Source organism: Thunnus thynnus, chromosome 15, assembly GCF_963924715.1.
Source record: "Thunnus thynnus chromosome 15, fThuThy2.1, whole genome shotgun sequence".
Lineage (NCBI taxonomy): Eukaryota > Metazoa > Chordata > Actinopteri > Scombriformes > Scombridae > Thunnus > Thunnus thynnus.
Genome location: NC_089531.1, coordinates 17,684,524 through 17,705,355, shown reverse-complemented (window position 1 = coordinate 17,705,355; position 20,832 = coordinate 17,684,524). Strand labels below are relative to the sequence as shown.

The 20,832-nt window shown below is 41.1% G+C and overlaps 1 protein-coding gene across 2 annotated transcripts; it reads right to left on the bottom strand.

Annotated features, from left to right (window-relative positions):
- Positions 1-322: 322 nt before the first annotated feature.
- On the bottom strand, positions 323-15,953 carry fbxl2 (F-box and leucine-rich repeat protein 2). 2 transcript variants are annotated; one of them, XM_067613167.1, is made up of 14 exons: positions 15,359-15,953; positions 10,948-11,009; positions 7,884-7,938; positions 7,163-7,237; positions 6,809-6,903; positions 6,105-6,269; positions 5,725-5,851; positions 4,565-4,639; positions 4,355-4,485; positions 3,914-3,974; positions 3,738-3,782; positions 3,364-3,420; positions 3,051-3,263; positions 323-2,517 (listed from the first exon to the last, which is right to left on the bottom strand). In XM_067613167.1, the coding sequence occupies exons 1-14, from the start codon at positions 15,386-15,388 to the stop codon at positions 2,410-2,412; spliced, it is 1,299 nt and encodes a 432-aa protein (XP_067469268.1). In that variant the 5' UTR covers positions 15,389-15,953; the 3' UTR covers positions 323-2,409. The 2 variants fall into 2 exon arrangements, with proteins under 2 accessions (XP_067469268.1, XP_067469267.1); XM_067613166.1 differs by lacking the exon at positions 15,359-15,953 and adding an exon at positions 13,386-13,445.
- Between the last annotated feature and the right edge of the window lie 4,879 nt (positions 15,954-20,832).

Below are 20,832 nucleotides of genomic sequence, written 5' to 3'. Positions count from 1 at the left end.
CGCACAGCTAGCCAGCATAATGCCTGATGTAAAATGACAACTGATCAAGTAGGCCTATACCGTGAGCCAAGCTTGTGGTTATATATTTGTAGATACTTTAACCAAGTAAAATATATTTTGTCATTACTTTTCAGCTCTATAATTTTGTAATCTGTATCAGAACCAACGCATCAATCAAACCACACAGTTTGTGTGGGTGTGTCTACTGTCTGCACGGATCTGTGGTGACATCTAGTGGTCACACTGGACTATAAACTGTTCAGTTTGCCGCAGTTCACTATGAAATAGATACTAGAACACAAATTACACTGGAGAGACAACGCACATTTACTATTAGTCACTTTTATTTATTCATTTGTTTATTTTTTTCTTTATTTTCTTGAACATAAAACTGTTAAAACAGCTGTCAAAGAGAGGGCATTAGTATCACAGCCAGTCAAGTCAGCTATGTTTGTAGTCCATCTTCTTCCTTCATCTTTCCATCTTCTCTCCTTTGTTTCAGTCCTATCCATATTCCTGCCAATCTCCACAGTCTTTGAGCACTTGGCACAACACAGCACTTGCCAGTCTCTTGTTTTGCGCAATACTGAGAGCTGCTTGTTTTATTATATTTTCAGTGCTTCAAGTAGTGGTTTTTCATGCCCCGTACATGTTTTACTCTGCATGGCAAGACAGATAATATCGATATCTCCAAAAGGAGTGTCTGTATAGAGCAAAATAAACAATTCTGATGCTTCTTCCACAGTTACTGTATAACATACTCCTGTTGTCGCATATATTTTGTAGGATTGGATGAGCAGGAATTTGTTACTCAATTAGATGTTTTAGGAAGATCTCACCCAACCGGTGTCAAATGCTATTTCATGGGTTGCTTGGGGCATTAGGTGTGTGGAGTTTATTGAAAAAAGACAATTAATATCCTATATTATCATCTGTAAATTGCCAATGACATAAAACTAAACTAAATTAATGTTCAAATACATAAATTCATGTGATTGTCAAAAAGTTGAGGTGCATTCGCTTATATTTCCATACCTATTGTCTCAGCTTTACGCAAATTCCAGTTCACTTTGAAGCAAAACTGCACCAACTTTAGCCCTGATTGATATCTAAATACACACAGCAATAAATTTGAATAATGTCGTTTACAGTCCAGTGAAAAACAATGGGTTGAACACAGTTGTATCAGTGTCACTAAACTTATCTCTGTATAGTAGGGAGACTGGAAACCTACTGATGTAAACAAGTTTGTCTGTGGTGCTAACCTAATCCTGGATGTAAACAAATGCTTAAGTGGTCAAGTAGGAGCTAGTGCACAGGGCTACTGACAGGATTGGATCAGGGCCTAGGAGCCAACATAACCATGTAGACACAGGAGAGGCCACTCATCCCAGATAAAGTCAACATAATGCTTTTAGACGCTGAGAGTCTGAATCATAGGTCCTTTTTTTTGTCAAACAGCAACAGTTTTTTCTTTTCCATTTCATAAAGAAACACAAACATATCTCCCTCTCTGAATAGACAGGCATCAACAATTACAATAAGCACTGAAAAAAAGAGAAAATAAAACAATTTTTTGTGGCCTTTCCTCAATTTTGAGTGTTTGCCATAAGTGTAATTCTTTTTTTCCATTGCAAAACATTCTCTGTACAAACAGAATCAAAAATCTCAACATAAGTATCTCAGATGCACAAATATGTCACATGTCCCAATCCTTCCTGTTTTTCCTAACTCTTCCACACTGAAGAGTGGAGCTGGCCATGCCAAAGCTTCACTGTTTATATCCAGAAGATCTGCTATTCCCATAAACCGGCTCTCCCCTTCCTCCATGCTGCGTGTCTATTGGTCGAAGCAGAATGAATCACAGGATGGTCACATAGAGGTGTCATGTGATTGGTTGAGATGATACTCCACAGAGTGAACTGTTGTCCAAGATGACAATATTGTCTTTTCTTTTTTTTTTTTACTTTGAACTTGATGCATTGTAGTTCCACTGTTCAGACCCCTTATCTCCAGCTGTCCAGGTGCAGTCCTCTGAGCCCACAGGTAGGGAGTCAGGGGTGTGAGGAGCAGCATGGAGTGGACAACCTGTTTTTGTCCTTACAGTGAGAAAGAGAGAATAAGACAGAGAGAGAGAAAAAGAGAGAGAGACCATCCATCCATCTTTCCTCTGACCCCTCCACGCCCAAACCTGGGGCTGCTGCAAAGCCGATTTGTGAGCAAAAGGAAAGAGGAGGGGCAGGCTAAACTGATCAAGGATCAGTGGTGATCAGTCTATGTATTGATGAGTGATCAGGAGCAGTGAGTGGGTCCAGCCCCTCCTCTCCCCTACACCTACCCCAGTCCCCACCCCCCATTTCAGAGCAGCAGGACCTGTAGACAGAGGTGGCCCCCTCTGGCCCTCCACTGTCAGAGGATGATGCAGCAGCGGCACAGACGCTGGCCACCTCCATGTACAGAAGGAGGGGGTGTCACTGGGGCGAAATAGGCATGGACCTTGATCTCTGGAAGATGGGCCTGTGCAGGGAAGAAATGTGTGAAGATCAGGGTATAAAAAAACAAAAAACACAGAAAGAGGCCCACATATGGTCAGGATTCTTCTCTGTGTCCAGTAAACTGTTACTTTTCCGTAAAAGAATAGTTAGACACTTTGGGAAATATGCTTATCCACTTACATGCCGAGGGTTATCTGAGAAGGTCAATACCGCTCTCATATGTGTCCTTTAAATACAGCCAGCAGCCAGTGAGCTTAGCTTTGCACAAAGACTTGAAATGGGGGGGGGGTAGCTAGTCTGTCTCTGTCAGAAGGTAACAAAATCCATCTACCAGCACCTGTTGCTTGTTTTACCGGTACAAAAAACTCTCATCTTTAGTATTTCCCAAAATGTCAAACTACTCTTTTAATGCAAGTATAAACTACATGATTTTTTAGATAAAATAAGATTTTAGATGAAATAAACAATTTTTGAAAAATCACTGGTCCAGTCCCTAACGAGACCAGACTCTATGTGATCAGAAACAGCTTGTATTTTTCCATCACGTCCACTGACCCGGATCCGTTTGATGCCAGCCCTGGTCACTTGCTGACAGTCGTAGAGCTCGATGCGCTCCAGACGATGGCAGCTCTTCAGGTGCTCCAGGGTCACATCAGTGATGAGGGGGCAGTTGTCCAGCTCCACCACAGTGAGGCGCTCTTGGCCACAAGTACTGCTGCTCAGAGCTCTGATACCATCGTCTGTGATCAGCTCACAGTGGGACAGGGACTGGCGGGGTGAGACATATGGAATAAATATACATACAAGCATGCAGACAAGCTGAGGCAGAACCTGTCACAAAATCTGAGCTGCAGGTGTGAATGTTTACCAGGGCTTGCAGGCGAGGGCAGTGGATAGACAGCTGAACCAGAGTGTTATCTGTCACCTGAGGAGAGGACAACCTTAATTAACGTACCGGTCTCACATGTCTAGAGACAGCATGGTGGCTGCTAGATTTTGGAGGCATATGATGTATTTTTATGTCTAGTTTTGCATCCCACTAAAACATTTTCTCCTGTGTCACTGCTCATCTGTCTTGCTCTCTGCTTTCTGTCAAAAGTGATTTAAATACTGAGGTCATTGGACTGCTCACGATCCCTCTTGGCAGGAAAAATACACTGTCATGCACACAATCACATCTGTCCTCGTGCTGCAGTCTAATCTCTACCCGGACAAACAGATCAAAGCTAAGAATTTTCTTACCAAAATACATTCTTCTAAGTCCATTTTTTCAAGCTCATGACAATTCTGTGAAGAGAATGAGATGGATTAAGCCCATGTGAGACAAGGACTCAATTATAATCAGAGATACAGTGGTGAAATAGTAACAAAAGACTCACAGATAAGAAAATAGGGAAAAAGAGCAAAATGAAACTCACCCTGGCCAGCACAGTGAACCCAGCATCTGTAACATGGGAGCATCGTGCAGCTTCAAGGATCCTGAGAACACACAGACAAACACAACTTGTGAAAGCCAGGAGGGTGTGGACTAAATATTGTGGCTCATTGTGTATTTAACAATGTTAACAACAACAATAAATCATCAGCCAATTGGTATGAGGAGGCAGTACTGAAAATTCCCTCAGTGGCAATAGCACTTTTTGTCACAATTTACATGCATTTTAAGTAGCTAAAAGTAGCTGCAATACCACAAATACATATGACAATTATAGTTCATTTGTGGAAATGGTAGCAGTCCCACAGCCTAAGGAGGATATTTTGTGAATACTGAGGCAAGCTGTTGATGTCCTTGTGAAGGATGGTGGGACAAGTGTGCATGCATATATGTGTGTGTGTGAGTGAGTGTTCGTGCTTCTCACTTGAGTCGGGGACAGTTGAGTCCCAGTGCAGTGAGGGAGGCATCAGTGATGTTGCTGCAGCCAGACACACAGAGGATCTGTAGCTTGTGGCATCCTCGGCACAGACTGACCAGGCCTTCATCTGTTATTTGCTGGAGGCGACACAAGATAAATTACGAAAACACAGAGGCATACAGACGCATGCATGATTACCAGTTTCTCCCTCCTTACCGTGCAAGACTGCATATTGATGGTGGTGAGTTCTGGGCAGTGTTTCTGAAGGTGTTTCAATGCTCCATCGTCCAGCTAAGTTGCAGAAAAAAATGCACATATTGTCAATCAAGATCACAGATCAATAATTAAAGTATTGAACAATATGTATGTGTGTTTATGTATCTGCTAAAGTTAGGTTGGCTTGTGGTTAAAAGGCTGTTGAAACCCAAAGAACATTTGTGTGACAAAATGTCCCCCAATAAAGGGGAGGAGACTTTCCATAATTTCTCCCTGTTCCCTGTTTTTCCAATGAGTTCAATCAATGGTCATATTCACACCCTGACAACTGTCCTCTGTATACCCCCACAGATGATTCACAGGGGTTTCATGGAGTTTTTTTCCGCTGCATTGTAGGCAAGAAAAATGGATTAGGCTTTGGTAAGAAAAACAACTCAGAGCACAGCCTGCAGAAAATGCTGGCTCTACAGAGGCAGCAGAAAAAGAAAATGCCAGCCTGACACAAACCACTACATCATCAAAAGACCAACCAATGAGATTAAAATATAAGTAAAAAACCCAAATACCATGAGATGGGAAATGTACTGTGTTGGGAACAGCAAGTGGGGAAAAGGGCACATTTCTCCTCAGTAAGCCTGAGATACAGCGTGTGGGTGTGTGTGGTATATTATGGTTTTGGTTTTTAATCTGGGAAAAAATCTGGGAATTTATAGGTATTTATTTTGAGTTTTACCATCTGTTTTTAATGTTTTCTCAGTTAAAGCATATTATGAGCTGTCTTCACTAACAGAGGATCCTGTTTACAGTAAACTGTAGTGATCAGTGTCCTCTGGCAGCAGGAAACACAACATCTTGATGCATAAGAAGAAAATAGGGTAAAAATGTTTTAATCATTCTTCTCTTTTTAAACATCAGTAACAAGAACAAAAGATGAGCCTTAATTATGGTCCTTCATGATTTTATTTTCATCTTTTATAATCTTTGAGCTACAAATTAAGTGTGAAATGACAAATGCGAGGTGAAAATGTATTTCAAAATGGAACAAGGAACACTGGAGAGGGCCTACTGCCTCCTCAAATTCCAATAAAGAAGGCATAAAATGTCCCCTGAAAGAAAAATCTATGTCTTTCCCTGCATGTGGTGTTTGTGTATTACGGTACCTGTGTGCAGCCTCTGAGGAACAGTCCTCGTAAACCGGTGCAGCCTCTAGCCAGAGCCTCAATACCATCACGCGTGATCTGGTCACACCATGACAGGTTCAACATCTCCAGCATTCTGCAGCCATCACTGAACATGGACACCCACACAATTCAAAATACACACACAGACAAGCATACAGGATATGTGAACTAGTCTACATGTACCGTTTCAACATAGAACAGTGTGCACAATGAATAGTGAAAGTGTGTGTGTGTAAAAGAGGTTATGTGTAACAGGTGAGGGCTTTGTGGGGAACTGACTGTTTCCATTTTAGTGCTGACAGGGATTTGTTATGTCAGGGTTTTGACAGCCAGATAAAAGAAAAGTGTGCGGGTGCTACCTGAGGGCCTTGAGGGAGTGGTTGCTGACGGACACACAGGAGGTGAGATCTAGGTGTTTGAGTTTGGAGCAAAACTTGCTGAGGCTGAGGCAGGTGCTGTCTGTGATCTTGGTGCAGCCGTTCAGGTTCAACACTTCGATGTTTCTGCAGTTCTGAGCAAATGTCCTGGGAAGCAGTCGAACGGTAGGGAGGGAGAAGGGGAATTACTCAGGAGTCGCTTCATTGAATAAATAAGAAGTCATATGCTGGGAGTTGCTCAGGAGCCAATTAACAAAATCATTACAGAGTCATCTACAGGCCCTTGGGAGCTTCTTCTACAGCTAATGCACATGTTGCTGTTATACATAAGTCTTACTAGCCAAGGAACAGCTTGTACTTCTTTAAGTCAGTTGCTTCTAGAGGTGATAGAAGTCAAGTGAAACCATGTCAAATCAACAAATCAAGAGGTACAACAGTGTCATGTAAACACAGAGTAACACCACTACTTATCTTTTGTTTTTTTGAGTGTGCACTCAGTAAAGTGAGATTACATGGAATAAAAAAAAAGTGTTAAGAGTCCCCTGGGACAAGCAGCTTAAAGTTGACTTTAAATATAATCACACAGGGAAAAAACAACAATCTATCAAACCAACAAGAGGAGGTCTTTTGAGAAAAGTCAAATCAGAATCACAGTTCTATCAGCGTGGGAACAACGAGAATCTCACTTCATGGAGGCATCTCCCACGCTGAGGCAGCCTCTGAGGCTCAACTGCCTCAGGAAGCCGCCACATCGCTTCGAAATGTTCTCCACCACCCGACCCTGAGAGACACAGGGACAGAGAGAAAGAGAGTGTGAGACAGAGAGAGAGAGAGTAATATGACTTGGGCCACAGGACAGAGGATCAGTTGTGACGTCACAGTCGGCACCAAAGCCTACTGACCCAGCACTAAGCCTTGGGCTGGATAATGCTACTCAACAAGCATACATTCAGCACATATAGGCAAGCACGCACACATCGCGAGCCCTCGTTCTTCTCCATTCATTCATTCTCTCTCTCTCTCGTAAACACATCCCTCACCTCTATGTCTGTCTGGAAGTTGAACAAGTCGATCTTCTGCCAGTTACTGCCATCTAGGGCCAGGACATTCCACGCCTGAGAGGGTGACAGACAGGTTGTGGATAGAGACAGACAAGTGGGTCAGACAGAGGTGGGGGAAGGTGAATGGTAACTCTGTTATCATAATATGCAGGAGAAATGAATGAACATAGTGGGTCAACAGATCCCTATGGGTGTAGGTCTGTGTACGCATCAACTTTGCTTCGCCCATTTTTGTTTCTTTGATCATGGAGCAGGTGGAGTAGCTGCTGTTTTCACTTCTTACGTCAGTCATAACGATGGTTGTTGATTTGGGTACACAGCACACACACATGAGGCCAGACTACTTAATAATTTGTCCCAAGTATGAAGAAAACATTTTCCCTATAGGAATCAATTGGAGCTGTTGTAAGAGAAGCTGCCATAACAGCTCTGCATTCACAGTCCACGTGCTGTTATTATTCAGTGATAGCTCATTCATAAATGCCTTTCAGCTGCAGTGCACTATGGCGAGAGAGGTCCACTTCCATATAACCAGCAGATGGCGCTATATTATAGACATTTCTAGAGAATTCATTACTGATTCACTGGTTTCAATTCAATCATACCTTAGTTTAGAGTTAAATCAATCCATTCTTGTAAAACAATGAGTGTGTTAGACCACAGTGGGTGGTTTTGGAGGCGTAGAGAGAGAAGTGCTTACCTTGGATACTTGGGCACACCTACAGAGTGTAACCACATCTAGATAGGAGAATATTCTAGAAAGAGAAATGAAAAGAGAGCATGAGCATGTCTCAGTTCACTGATCACTCCCAGATAAAGAGCGTAGTTTTGGTGTTAATGTGTGTGCATCAGTCTATTGAACTTTATATTTGATTTTTCCTTTTGTGTGCTCTAATATGTTTTTGATGTGTGTAGAAAACAGAACAATCCCCTGTGTATTGATGGTAGCAGGAGAGCCCCACAGACAGGCAGTGTTTGAGCTGTGGGCCGGTCAGCCACAAAGGGCTGCATGCAGCAGGCTACTGGGTCAGCTCAATCCATTAATCTGCCAATGAGTAATCTCTGGCACTCAGACGGCAAGGCCACAGACAGCCTGGGACAGACAGACAAACATACAGTACATACATATACAAGAGGACACACACGAACACAAACACGACACCAAACATTTACACCTCCCAAGTCCACAGCCATCAAATGACCTGTTGCTGCTCACAGAAGAGCCTTAAAGGGGCAATCTATAGCATATTTGAGGTATTCAGAGAATTGTCATGGTGCCAAAGCTTTGAGTGCAGCTGCGGTCTGAATGTCCTTTTAACACTAGGAAACAGGAGCTGGCCATTGTTTCCTTCATATAGACACAGACAAAGGCTGTGTGTTTTTTTATGTGCGGCAGGCCAGGGCATGTTGGGACTTGTCTGTATAATCTATACAGGAATCTTGTGTCAGGGAGTACATGCATACATTCAACAAAGCAATACGGAGACACACACGTGACACACACACACACACACACACACTCTCGCACATCACACACACAGTCCTTGGAGTGATCGGAGGCCACCAGAGAAGCTGACCAATCAAGCGGGAGCTCATCGATCTCCATCCTAATAACTGGTTAATGGCTGTGATGCTTATCATTGATTGACTGTCTGTTTTGATCAAACACAATCTGACTTTCCATTATGTGTGTGAGAGACCTTTTTACCAACCAAAGAAGAATTCTGTTAATCAAATCACAGGAAAACAATCAGTCAATCTGATTTGGTGAGTCCTGTTTTGAGGCCTGTTAACTTATTTGACATTTGCACTTGGGATTAAAAGCATAATACCTGGGAGCAGCCATGACTTTTGAGATGGTGACATATTGACAAAAGATGAGAAAACAGAAAGTGGAGAAGGTGACATAACAAAGCCAAAGACAGTCACAACATCATGAGTTGCCGTACCGAACACTTTACTACACAGAGGCAAGCCCTAATGCTGGCTCTGAACACAGGTAGAATAGAAAATAAGTTAATAGCCTCTGATTGCTCCATCAAATCCTGCTTGGGTATGCCTTTTTTCACGGTACATAATGAGATTTTAATGGAGCATAGCGTCTCATTTGTTGACAAAACGTACGAACTGGCCCTTCAAGCATGGGGTAGATAAGAGAGAGTCAAGCCTTCGCCATGAGTCTAGGACTGGTTGCTATGGTAACTCCAGTCAGACATGAATTTGGGTGGTGGTGGTGGTTGTGGGGAGGGTGCTGAGTCAGTGCTTCTGGGTAAGAGGACCCTGAACCACTCTGAACTCTCTCCGAGGCTTGTCTATCAGACTAGCTTCTTCTTCTCCACCAGGGCATAGTTTTCGCAGTTTATATCCATGCTGTACTGGCCTAGATAACAGCTGTTTACTACGCACTGGCTGAGAGGCAGGCGTACGCGAAAAACAAGTCAGGTACTTGGGCTCCCTCACAGTGATGCATTAAACATAAGCAGTCATGCTAGCGAGAACACTAATTAATCAAATTAACAGATTAATTAGAAAATGTTCCTACAGCAACATACTTGCAAACACACACATGATGTACTGCAGTGGTTCCAACCTTTTTTTTGGCTGGTGACCCCTCAAAATTAAAAAAAATGTCTTTGAGTTGTTGGCACCACAGAGTGAGTTTCTCCTCTCAGATTGTTTCATTTGAATAATATAAAGGCCTGAGGAGTTCAAACTAACTTGTCAATCATCTCACAACCCCTCAGATTTATCTTGCAACCTCTTGCAGAGGTTATCTCAAGGTTGGGAACCACTGATTTACTCCTTACTCTTAATACATAAATGTTTTGTGAATAAAGCTTCCAATATGTGAGATTCTATACCTTCATCATACAAATGCAGCAGTGACAGTATAATGTTCTTCACTGTGTACTGTAGTGGCGGGGCATAACGAAATTACAAAATACAAAACAAAAGGCTCCAGTCAACCCGCTTTCCATGGTTCAAAAACAAGATTTACTGCCATCACAGTGAGCCCTCCTCACAGCCGATGTTGTGTAAGTGTCTCAACATGACACATGTGACACTAGGTCATGTGTTGTAGCTCGCGCGTACATGTGAGCGCATGTTTTTCCGTCCACCAGTGAAAGTGTGCTGGTGGTAATGGGTGTACTGGTGGTCTCTGTGGAGCACAGCTGGAGCAGCAGAAGAGCACAGCAATGCGGAATTCCCCACCAGCTAAGACAAGCTATTTATAGCATAGACATACAGTTTTGCATAGGCCCAGGAGTGTTTCACACACACACACACACACAGACACACACACACACACAACATGCAGTTCTCAAATCTAGAAATAAACTGCCCCCATCATGTGTCAAAAGAGGAACATGCAGGTGTATCCCTTTCAAACATACAAGCACACACACACACAGAAATCCATATATAAATCAGTGTGAAGGATGAACACGGGTGAGTGCGTGTGTGATGTCAGATTTATGGGTCACACACAGCTGCTGTGGGTCTGTAGGTCACACAGTTAACAGCATCTCATTTCAGACTTGTGGCCAACATACATCATACGGAAAGCACACACAGACACCTGCACAGAACACACAAACACTAGTGACAAAACAAATAAACACACACTCCCACACACAACTGTTCAAGGCTGCTTCAGCTAATGAGTAACCGTGACCTAAGCCCTTGTCCCCGGGTATGTTGTGTTGTATTTTGTGTATGTGTGTGTGTGTATAGAGGGGGACGTTCCGTATTATTAATCTTACCTAAGAAGGAGCTCTTTGGGGAGCTTCTTGTTAATGGGGGCTTCATCGCTGTTTGAGAACACCTGCAGAGACACAAGATGAACAATAATATTGAGCGTACATGTGTGTGTTGCAAGAGCAATGAGACAAAAACAAAACATAAGCTGTTACAATGGCAACAGGGATCAAAACACAGAGTCATCAGTGTCATCATCACAAGAACAATGCAGCAAATACTTAGAAATAACCAGGCTTACAGATGATTTTATTTTATTTTACCAACTCAAAATGTGTTTAATGAAAGTAGATTCTTGCGTGTTTTCAGTTGCTGGTGAGCTATTACTTCCTTAATCTATGCTAATAAACAAGCCAGGACTACATTTGGCTTTCCATGTCCCCTCCTTACAAGCTTATAATACCGTTAGCCTGGTCAGCTTGTTGGCATGCTTATCTCAATTAGTCTACTCGCTGGATGTCTGGCCATCTGCTGAGTGGGACACATACATACACACACACACACACACACACACACACACACACACACACACACACTTACGCACTCACAGGTGATTCAAGTCAGACTTCTGTGTATGAAGAACAGAGGTAGAACATTCGAGATCAGGTGGGCTGTATTCAGCCATGAATTTAAATTACGGCAAACACCCACATTTGCAGTGCCTCTGTAGACACGCATCCCACCAGTGATACACTTGTATCCTCAAAGATTGAGAAGCTGTATCTAATGAGGGGGACTCCCCGCTGTTTCACACGCAAACACAAACACTGAAATGTGAAAACACAAAGAGGGAGCAAGGGAAAAGGCATGTGAGGTGGGGGGGGAGCAAAGGTTGGTTTTGAAAATGCTGTGGTTTCATCTCGCTCCGTGACATACACAACCTCCTCGAAAGAGGAAGCAATAGAGGAGAGGAAAGATGGGACAAAGACGGAGGAAGGGGGGGAACAGGAGGAAGTAGCAGACAGAGACATACAAAGGAACGGGAGTGATACAGTCAGGGACGACAGGAAAAATATGTTCAAAAGTATTTTTAAAATTAGAGAGTAAAAGTAGAGGAGGGGTGAGTGGAGGGGTGAGCGGAGGGGTGGGGGGGCAGTATAGCTCATTTGAGAGGAAGTGAGGTCAAGAGGACAAAAAAAGAGGGAGTTGGTCCAGTCAAGGCCGTGCAAAAGATTAACTAAGCTGGTTTGAATGTTAACATCTATGTTCAGGTGATAAAACAGCAGGCAAAGTGGTTTGAAACACATATATTGATTAACTACATCCAATAATAGCTCCAGGATATACTTAAAACCTTTTCCATCTTTGGGCCTCACAAACTCCTCTGTTGAATAATGCATTATAACAATCTACCCATGAAGTCAACCTTCATGGGAAGCTTCAAAATTTCTATATAAATACTTCTGAATAACGCCTTTTTCATTATCATGTCACTTCCAGTTTCAGCTATATTTAGAGCTGTGTCAACTGAGTAAACTCTGAGTAAATTGACCGTAATTGGGCAATACAGTACATGCTTCTGACAACTGATTGTTAGGAGGGGAACTGGGCCTGCCCATAGATAAGGCTGACAATAACTCGTTCTGTCTAAAGCCAGAGGTGGCTTAGGATTTAGGACTAAATTTAGACTTAAATCCTAACCACCTCTGTAACACATCACTCACCTTTGACCTCTTCGTCAAGGTTAAACACAATCTAGACGATATAGTTGACTCATCATTTTGTTTAAACTTGCAAACTGAAACCTAACTTTTCCTATGTAATGGAATATTGTCTGGGTACTGTCTAAACTATCTACAGTAGCTGGATATCTAAAGTATAAATGTTTAAAAAAAATAGATTTTCGTTGTCTTGGTTAATTAAGAGTGGCATTTCAGATAACTGCTGAAACAATTAATCAATTAATTATTAACAGACAATGAATTGTCAACAATTTTGATTGATTTATTGAGGAAAAATAATAAATATTTGGTGGTTCATGCCTCTTAAACATGAGGATTTGCTGCTCTTCTCGCCTTTATATCCTTGCAAGTTTCATATTTTGGGGGTTTTGGACTGTTGGTCAAACAAAACAAGCAATTTAACAATTTTACCTTAAACTCTCTGAACTTATGATGGATGTTTTTCACTATTTTTCACTTGAATCAAATAAAACAGACAGATAAATACATGATCCTTAGCTGCAGTCCTATTTTAAAACAATTTCATTTGCATGTTTTGGGCAGAATTTCACAAAAGTTGGCCAAAAAGTTATCATACAGCCTTCATAACTTTTCTCTTGCACCCTCCCTGAGTGTTATGTAAACCAAAGTGCATGCAAGAAGTTGCCCTGATGGAATGGCATGAACACAGTATTTGGCGTGTAATCTCAGCCACAGCTATGGCATTATGACAACATGGTTCAAAGCCATCTCTGGTACGCATGCTTCATTAAAGTTATCACCTCAGCATTTTGGTGCCCTCGTTCCCTGTGCCAGCAGAGCAGCATTCCCAAGCAGGGAGTTCCTCTCTGCAGTCATACTCCTATTCCTAGACAGTGAACAACCGGGTGGATATGCAAATCTGGTCTTTTGAACCTGCGTGGTTCAGGTCTAGAGTTTCTTCGCCACATTAAAGCAACTATGAGGAAATTATATCTGGGTCATAGGGTGCGTGTTTGACTTCTGGCCTGCAATACAACAACTACAAGCATCATCTCAGGTGTTTTGGCTATATCCTCCCTACCGTCTCTTCCTCTCTCTGACACACTTAACCGCACCAGGTTGTTTCCCACCGTTCACTGGTTTCCATCTAAGAAGCTTAGAGCTCTGTTGAGAAATCCACTGATATGGCGACACACATCAGCACCACTACCGCCGTCTGTTCTCCTTCACTCACATGTACACACACACACACACACACACACACACACTCTTCATACAACTACTGAACTGACACACTTACAGGCTGAACACCTGACAGAGAAAGTCAAGTACCATCAAGTCAAGACCTAAAGCATCTCAGCAATGCGTAAATGATATTTCAGATAAACAATGCTCACAGCTTCAGGGGCCTATAACCAGTAGAACAGGAGTTAATGAACAATCACAAAGAAAATGTCGACACAGCAAAACGGTAATTATTATATCATAGGTGTTATTCTTGATTCAAGGGTTTATGGGTGTGTTATGTAAAAATGTAAGCAGCTGATCAGTGGTGGAAAGTGACCAAGTACATTTACTCAAGTGCTGTACTTCAATACAGTTTTGAAATATTTGTGCTTTTCCTACTTTTTTTTATTATTATAGGCTAATTTATACTTTAACTCCACTACATTGCAGAGGAAAATATTGTACTTTTTACTCCACTATATTTATTTGACAGCTGTACTGGGTATACTTTGCAGGTTTTCAAGGTTTTACATTACAAAAAAGATAATCATTTTTTTAAAATATGATGTTTTGTTATAGGTTAAACTGCTTGACAATATATAAAGTGGTAAAAATTTGCTTTAAAACCTGCTACAATATAAAATGTTGCATACGCAGTATTGCATCAGTAATGACAATACAGTAATATAACAATGAAAGAGGTCATTCTGCTTGATTTTTGAGTATTTTGATACTTTTCATATATATATTTGCTGCCAATAGCCAACATCAGTGCTAAAATTTCAATACAGGACTTTTGCTGCTATTGTGACTCAAGTAAAAGATGTGAATGCTTACTGCAGGAGATCACTGAGCTCTGGTATGTATAAAAGGGTGTGTGTTTACAAATCTCCTGCATAATTATCCATGCTGTGTCATGGCAAAAACGGAAAGGCCGTATGAGGAAACATGATGATGTTATATACAATATTACTGCTGATTCTTCAACTGAAAAGCACCGTCTGTGGTGTGCGGGTGACTCTCAGAAAAGCACCCACATCTCCTGTCATTCACAGGCATTACAGGAAGGTGTCACAGGTTTTACAGTGTTATCAGCCTAACCCAAGTGATGACTAATTGAATGCTGCTACACTCACTGCTTGTATTTACAACATTACTCTCCATCTGCAGCCCCTTTTCCCCCCTCACTGAAAGCCACTGTAACCTCAGGCGACAGTGCCAGCCAGTCAGCCAGCCAGTCAGCCAGCCTCGGCCCTGATATATTGACAATCCTGAGCCACAGCCCTCCTGTCCCGCAGCCCTGAGCTCCATGTTGTCGCTGTCTACTGGTGCGGCAGGACAATAACAGGATTTCGGATTACCCTTGACCAACTAAACGCCTCGACTATACATGTAAAATTAGGAGCAGCGCGCGCGCACACACACACACATACACATACACACACACACATACGCACACACACACTTTGCTTATACAAGACCACGACTCCCACGTCTACTAGAAACAAACAGTTTAACCATTGGTGGTCCACTCCCTGTGTCATACCTCGAACCGGCCCTTGGTGATACCGTTCATGTCTGCGGCGGCACGTCCCCCTGTTACAACCCGCACAGACGCCAGTCGAGCCGTTTGACGAGAGCCGTTATTGTTTTTGTCGCCGTTTTTTTATTATTTTTTTTCTGGTCGGAGTGTATAGGAGCCGGAGCTGCTGGAGCTGGGTCCTCCACCACCCCCCACCCCCCAGCCGTCAGCGAGGCTCCTGTCTCCGGGTCAGTGAGGTGGCGGCGGTGAGGGCGGTGTCGGTCCGGGGCGGCCTGCGGTAACGTTAACGGTCGTTGTCTCGGAGACCAACGGCTCCCCAGCCCGTCTCATCACAGGGCTACCAAAATAACAATAATAACATGGACGGTCTGCTGTCAAGTGACTTCACTTCCGCCTCTCCCTTCATCGCTCCAGCGCGAGTCAGCTGGCCCCCCCCAAAATCTCCCAAGTTTGCGAAAAAATTAAAAAAGAAACACTCGAAACAGAAGAGAGAAACGGGAAATTAACGTCCGCGTCCGCCTCTCATGGCATATTTCCCCGCATCAAACACTCGTATGGCGACTGACATCAACGTTTTCTGTTTACTGGCGGGGAAGGGGAGGGCTTACGTGACGTCATTGCTGCGGGAAAAAGCACGCGTGGTCGATTTGTTTTGATTGTGGGGTCTTGCAGGGATTTGGGGGAAATTTCAACAAAGATCTCATTCAAGACTGAAATCATTTGAAATGGGAAAGATTTTCTTCACTACATTAACGGCCCTCAAAGACAAACCCATGATATATGTCTCTTGTATGGAGAATGAAAAATGACACAAGTATAAATAAATAAATGTAGAAATAGCTTAAATGAAAGTTGATGTATGGAAATGTAGAAATAAATCCAGGGCATGAAATTTAATTATGTCCTTTTTCATTTCCAAAATGTATTTATTTTTCATTTATTTATGTATTTAATTATTTATTTCTGCATTTATTTATTTTATTTGTGTCATTTTTCGTCCTCCATACCCTACCATGCACATACACACATGAGCACACCACACTCCATGAATGTGCTCTTTTGGTCCTATAACAACACATATTTTACTGGTATATATATATATTTTTTTACTAGTTATTGTCTTAGTCCTTTCTTTTAAGTTGTATATGTATATATTGCCCTTCTCTTCTTGTTTTATGTTTGTTTATATTCCTGTGTCATTCTAAAATTCAATAAAAGCTCACACACACAAAAACACAAAGGCCCTTTCGGTCTGATTATTGGGAAGGAAACACTGGCATCTGTGGATGCCAGGTCCAGGTTTCAGGATTTTGTCTCTGTTAGAGATGTGAAACAGTGTTACATTCAGGCTATAATATATACAGAGACACATCCAAAACAATGTGGACTGACTTCTCTGTCATTCCTACATTATATAAACTGCTTAGGTTAGTCTGAACAGTGGTGGAAGAAATACTCAGATCCTCCAAGTAAACATAGCAGTACAACAATGTAAAACTACAAGTAAAAACCCTGCATTCAAAATCTTACTTTAGTAAAAGTACAGAAGTATTTTCAGCAAAATGTCTTTAGAATAACTAAAGTAAAAATGCTCATTGTGCTGAAAGGAGCGTTATATTATATATTAAATTATATTGTTGTATGATAATTATTATGACAGATGCATTGACATGTAAGCAGCATTTTACTGTTTTAGTTGGTGGAACTCATTTTAACTATTTTATATGGGCAATTTAGTCCAAAACAAACCATCATATTTTAGAGGCTGATCATATATTATATATTTATTTTAATTAAAATAAATAGCTTGCCAAAGTAGCTTGCAGATACACGATGATAAAAAGTCCAGTATTTCACTCTGAAATTTAGTGGAGCAGAAGTATAAAGTTGCATAAAAATGGAAATACTCCAGTCGTACTTCCACCACTGCTAAATTCTGTATTATGTAAACTGACTTGGTGTCAAATTGAAAGATAAGGCTGAAACTTGAAACTCACCAACAATGTTATTATTCTGTGGTGAAATTTATCTCAGTACATTTACTCAAGTATTAAATACAATTCTGAGGTACTTGTACTTTACTTGAGTATCTCCATTTCATGCTGCTTTATTACTTCTACTCCACTGCACTGCAGAGGGAAATACTGTACGCTTCATCTGACGCAAATCAACTTTCAAGTATTTCCTAAACTTCATATTGTTTCTCCATTTGAATTTCTTTAACATTTTTTTTTTTAAAGTTGATTTAAATTAAAAACAGGTTGACATATTTTCACTGCACTGACAGACTTGGTTCACTTGTCTGAGGAAAATAATGTTTTAAGACTACAGACAGAAATGGCTTTATAATATTGGGGGTTTTGCAGATTAAACTGCCCAACTGTATAATATAGGCTAGATAAAAATACCTCTAACTTGTCCAGTGCAACAGTTAAAATGCTACATGCAGTACACATTAATGCATCATAAGTAATCATCTTAAATGATAAAATGATCCATTTTGCATATGAATACTTTTACTTTTGATACTTTAAGTATATTTTGATGACAATACTTCTGTTCTTTTACTTAAGCAAGATTTTAAAATGAAGGACTTTTTAAAGTATTTTTACTTAAGTGAAAAATCTAAATACTTCTACGAGTGAGTATTGCAGTTTTGGTAGACAGGGCTGCAGACAGACTAGTGTGTGAGTTAAACATCAATACTGAAATATCTACACAGGTGTTCTCAAAATCCACAGTTAGAGGGCGCTCACATGCAGCCAGCATAATCTCTGTTCATCCTGCACTGTTACAAGGATAAGATCAGTTATACTTACAGTAATGCTTACTCTTGTAGCGTAAATGTAGAGTACATTTATTCAAGTACTGTACATAAGTATAATTTTGAGATTTTTTCCATTTTCTGCCTCTTTCTACTTCTGCGTTCTTTTGCTCCACTACATTTATCTGACAGTTATATTTACTAAAAGTTTTAATGAATTAGATACAGACATGTTCTCTCAGGTCCTCCAAAGGCTGTATCCATGGCTAAATTACTAGCCAGGCAAAGCGGTCAGCTGGGAGCCCCACAAGTCCAAGGGCCTCCAAAGCTCCAGGTTCACTGTGTGGCAATAAGCCTTTTTGTTGTCTCAGTTCAGTTGGTTTTAGTATTGTGTATGCTGGATGATTCATTAGTAACACCTGTGCTTTTCCAATATGACAAGTAAAACTGTCAAGTCTCATCAAACCGGTCAGGCAGTGTTTCCTGTCAGGCTGCAACGGTTTGGAGTCAGGTCTGACCCTCAACCATGAAGCTAACCATAACCTACTGTAAATCATCCCCATTTGATTGGTGGAGCTTGTCAGGGAAGGTATGCAGCTCTGGCAGCACGGTCCGTCCGCCAGGCACTGTTCTTTCACCGAAGAGTCAAGGTTTCCCAAAATATAGCCTACCGGCTTCTCAGAAGATTTTCCTTCAGCCCGCCAACCCATGTTTTATGGCATTTTGTTCCATCGCCTTTAGCAAGGTTTGTTATTATTAAACTATTGTTAACAAGTGAATAATCTATCCTCTAGGTGGGGTCATTAGAGCAGAGAGAAGAACATCTGAACAGAAAGGTCGGTCTCAGTTCTGGGATTTGTTTGGACTAACCATGAGCCTAACTATCCTTTATTTTCTCAGGGTCCTATTGAGTGTTTACTAGTGTATAAGGGAGCTTTTGAGTTATTTCATCACACAAACAATATTAGATCATTTGGAATTTTATGATTCTCTCTACAGACACTGTTTCAGATTACAAAAGAAATAAATTACATATTTTACTTATTTTCCTCCCACCCAAAAGTCTCTGTTGATCTACATCAGCCATTCAGGACCAGAGTAAAGTGAGCTAGAGCTACAACCATTAGTTGATTAATCAATTGTTTTATCTTGTTTATCTAACTATTTTGATAACTGAATAATCATTTTAGTTATTTTTTTAAGTAAACATGTCAAACATTTGCTGTTTTCAGCTTCTTAAATGTGAAGATTTGATTATTTTCTTCTGTATCTTTGAGTTTTGGACTGTTGGTTGGACAAAACAAGACATTTGAAGACAACACCTTTGGGTCTGGGAAGTTATAATGGGCATTTTTTAACTATTTACTTATTGAGAAAATAATGGTCAGATTCATCAATAATGAAAATAATCATTAGTTGCAGCACAGCAGAGTTTGTGTTAAGTTTCCTGCTAAACATATATCACAGTCATAGTAATTAAACAGTCATATAAGTTATTTCTGAGATTCACGCATCATTTAAAACATAGCAATGGAACAGACATGACTTTGGGACCCCTCAGATAGAAGAAACACCTTGTGTGTGTGTGTGTGTGTGTGTGTGTGTGTGTGTGCGTGTGTGTGTGTGTGTGTGTGTGTGTGTTGGCGTGAGCACATACATTTTATTTATGAGGCTTGTGCTATAACTTTGTCTTTCATTCACGTCTTTATCCATGTGCCACTCTATCTAACTGTATTGCATGGTAATTAACAATCTCTCATCCAAAGTCAAATTAATTAACTCAGCTCTTTGAATAGCTCCATGCCCTTCTCCTCCTGACTTGGCTGTGAGTGGCAGCTCAGTGTTGAATGTGTCCTGATGCTCCCAGTGACTCCATTAATGTCAAGCATGGGCCTGTGTGATAAAGTCATTGAAAGTAGGAAGGTGTTCCTCAGCTGTTGAAACAGTATGTTTGTGAAGTTATTAGGGGTTGAATGCTACTAATTTCTGTGCACTATTCAAGACTTATTTACAAACTGTAGTTTGGCCTTGTTGTTGTGATTTGTATTAATAGTCTCCTGTTGTATTTATGCTATTTTTAATGTGTTTTATTGGTTGAGTACAGGTTTTAACCTTGCTAGTGGCATAGCTTTACGGCAATGTCTATTGATCCACCACTTTGGTACAGAATGAAATATCAGTCTGGTGCCTGACTTTATTTTTTAATATCATCAGGTCAAAATTTCACTTTGTCTGATACTTTAGTTATCTCCAAATACCTAACAAACTAATCACATTCCCATCAGCTTCAGCTTTACTTTGCTCTTTGTGTTATTTAGCAAACGTTAGACTGCTAACACACTAAATTAAGATGGTGAACATGGTCAACATTATACCTGCTAAACATCAGCATGTTAGCATTGTCAATGTCAATGACGTTCGCATTTAGCTTAACTGAAGGTTCTGTCTAAATACAGCATCACAGATCCATTAGTATAACTGCAGGCTCGTGTTTTATCTTTGCTTTGTCTGTCTATCGGTGCTCCTTTTAGGTTTGTTATGCACTTTGTAAACCTCTGCCCACATTTTCCCTGCATGCTGCTTCAACTCTGGGGTGCCAAAGGTGTTCCTGTTTTTCTGGACACCAGCCCTCACAGGAGGCTGTTACCATGGAGACAAAGTCATACCTTTCCTCCCTGTCCTACACCAGTATGACCAATGATTTCCACTGAGT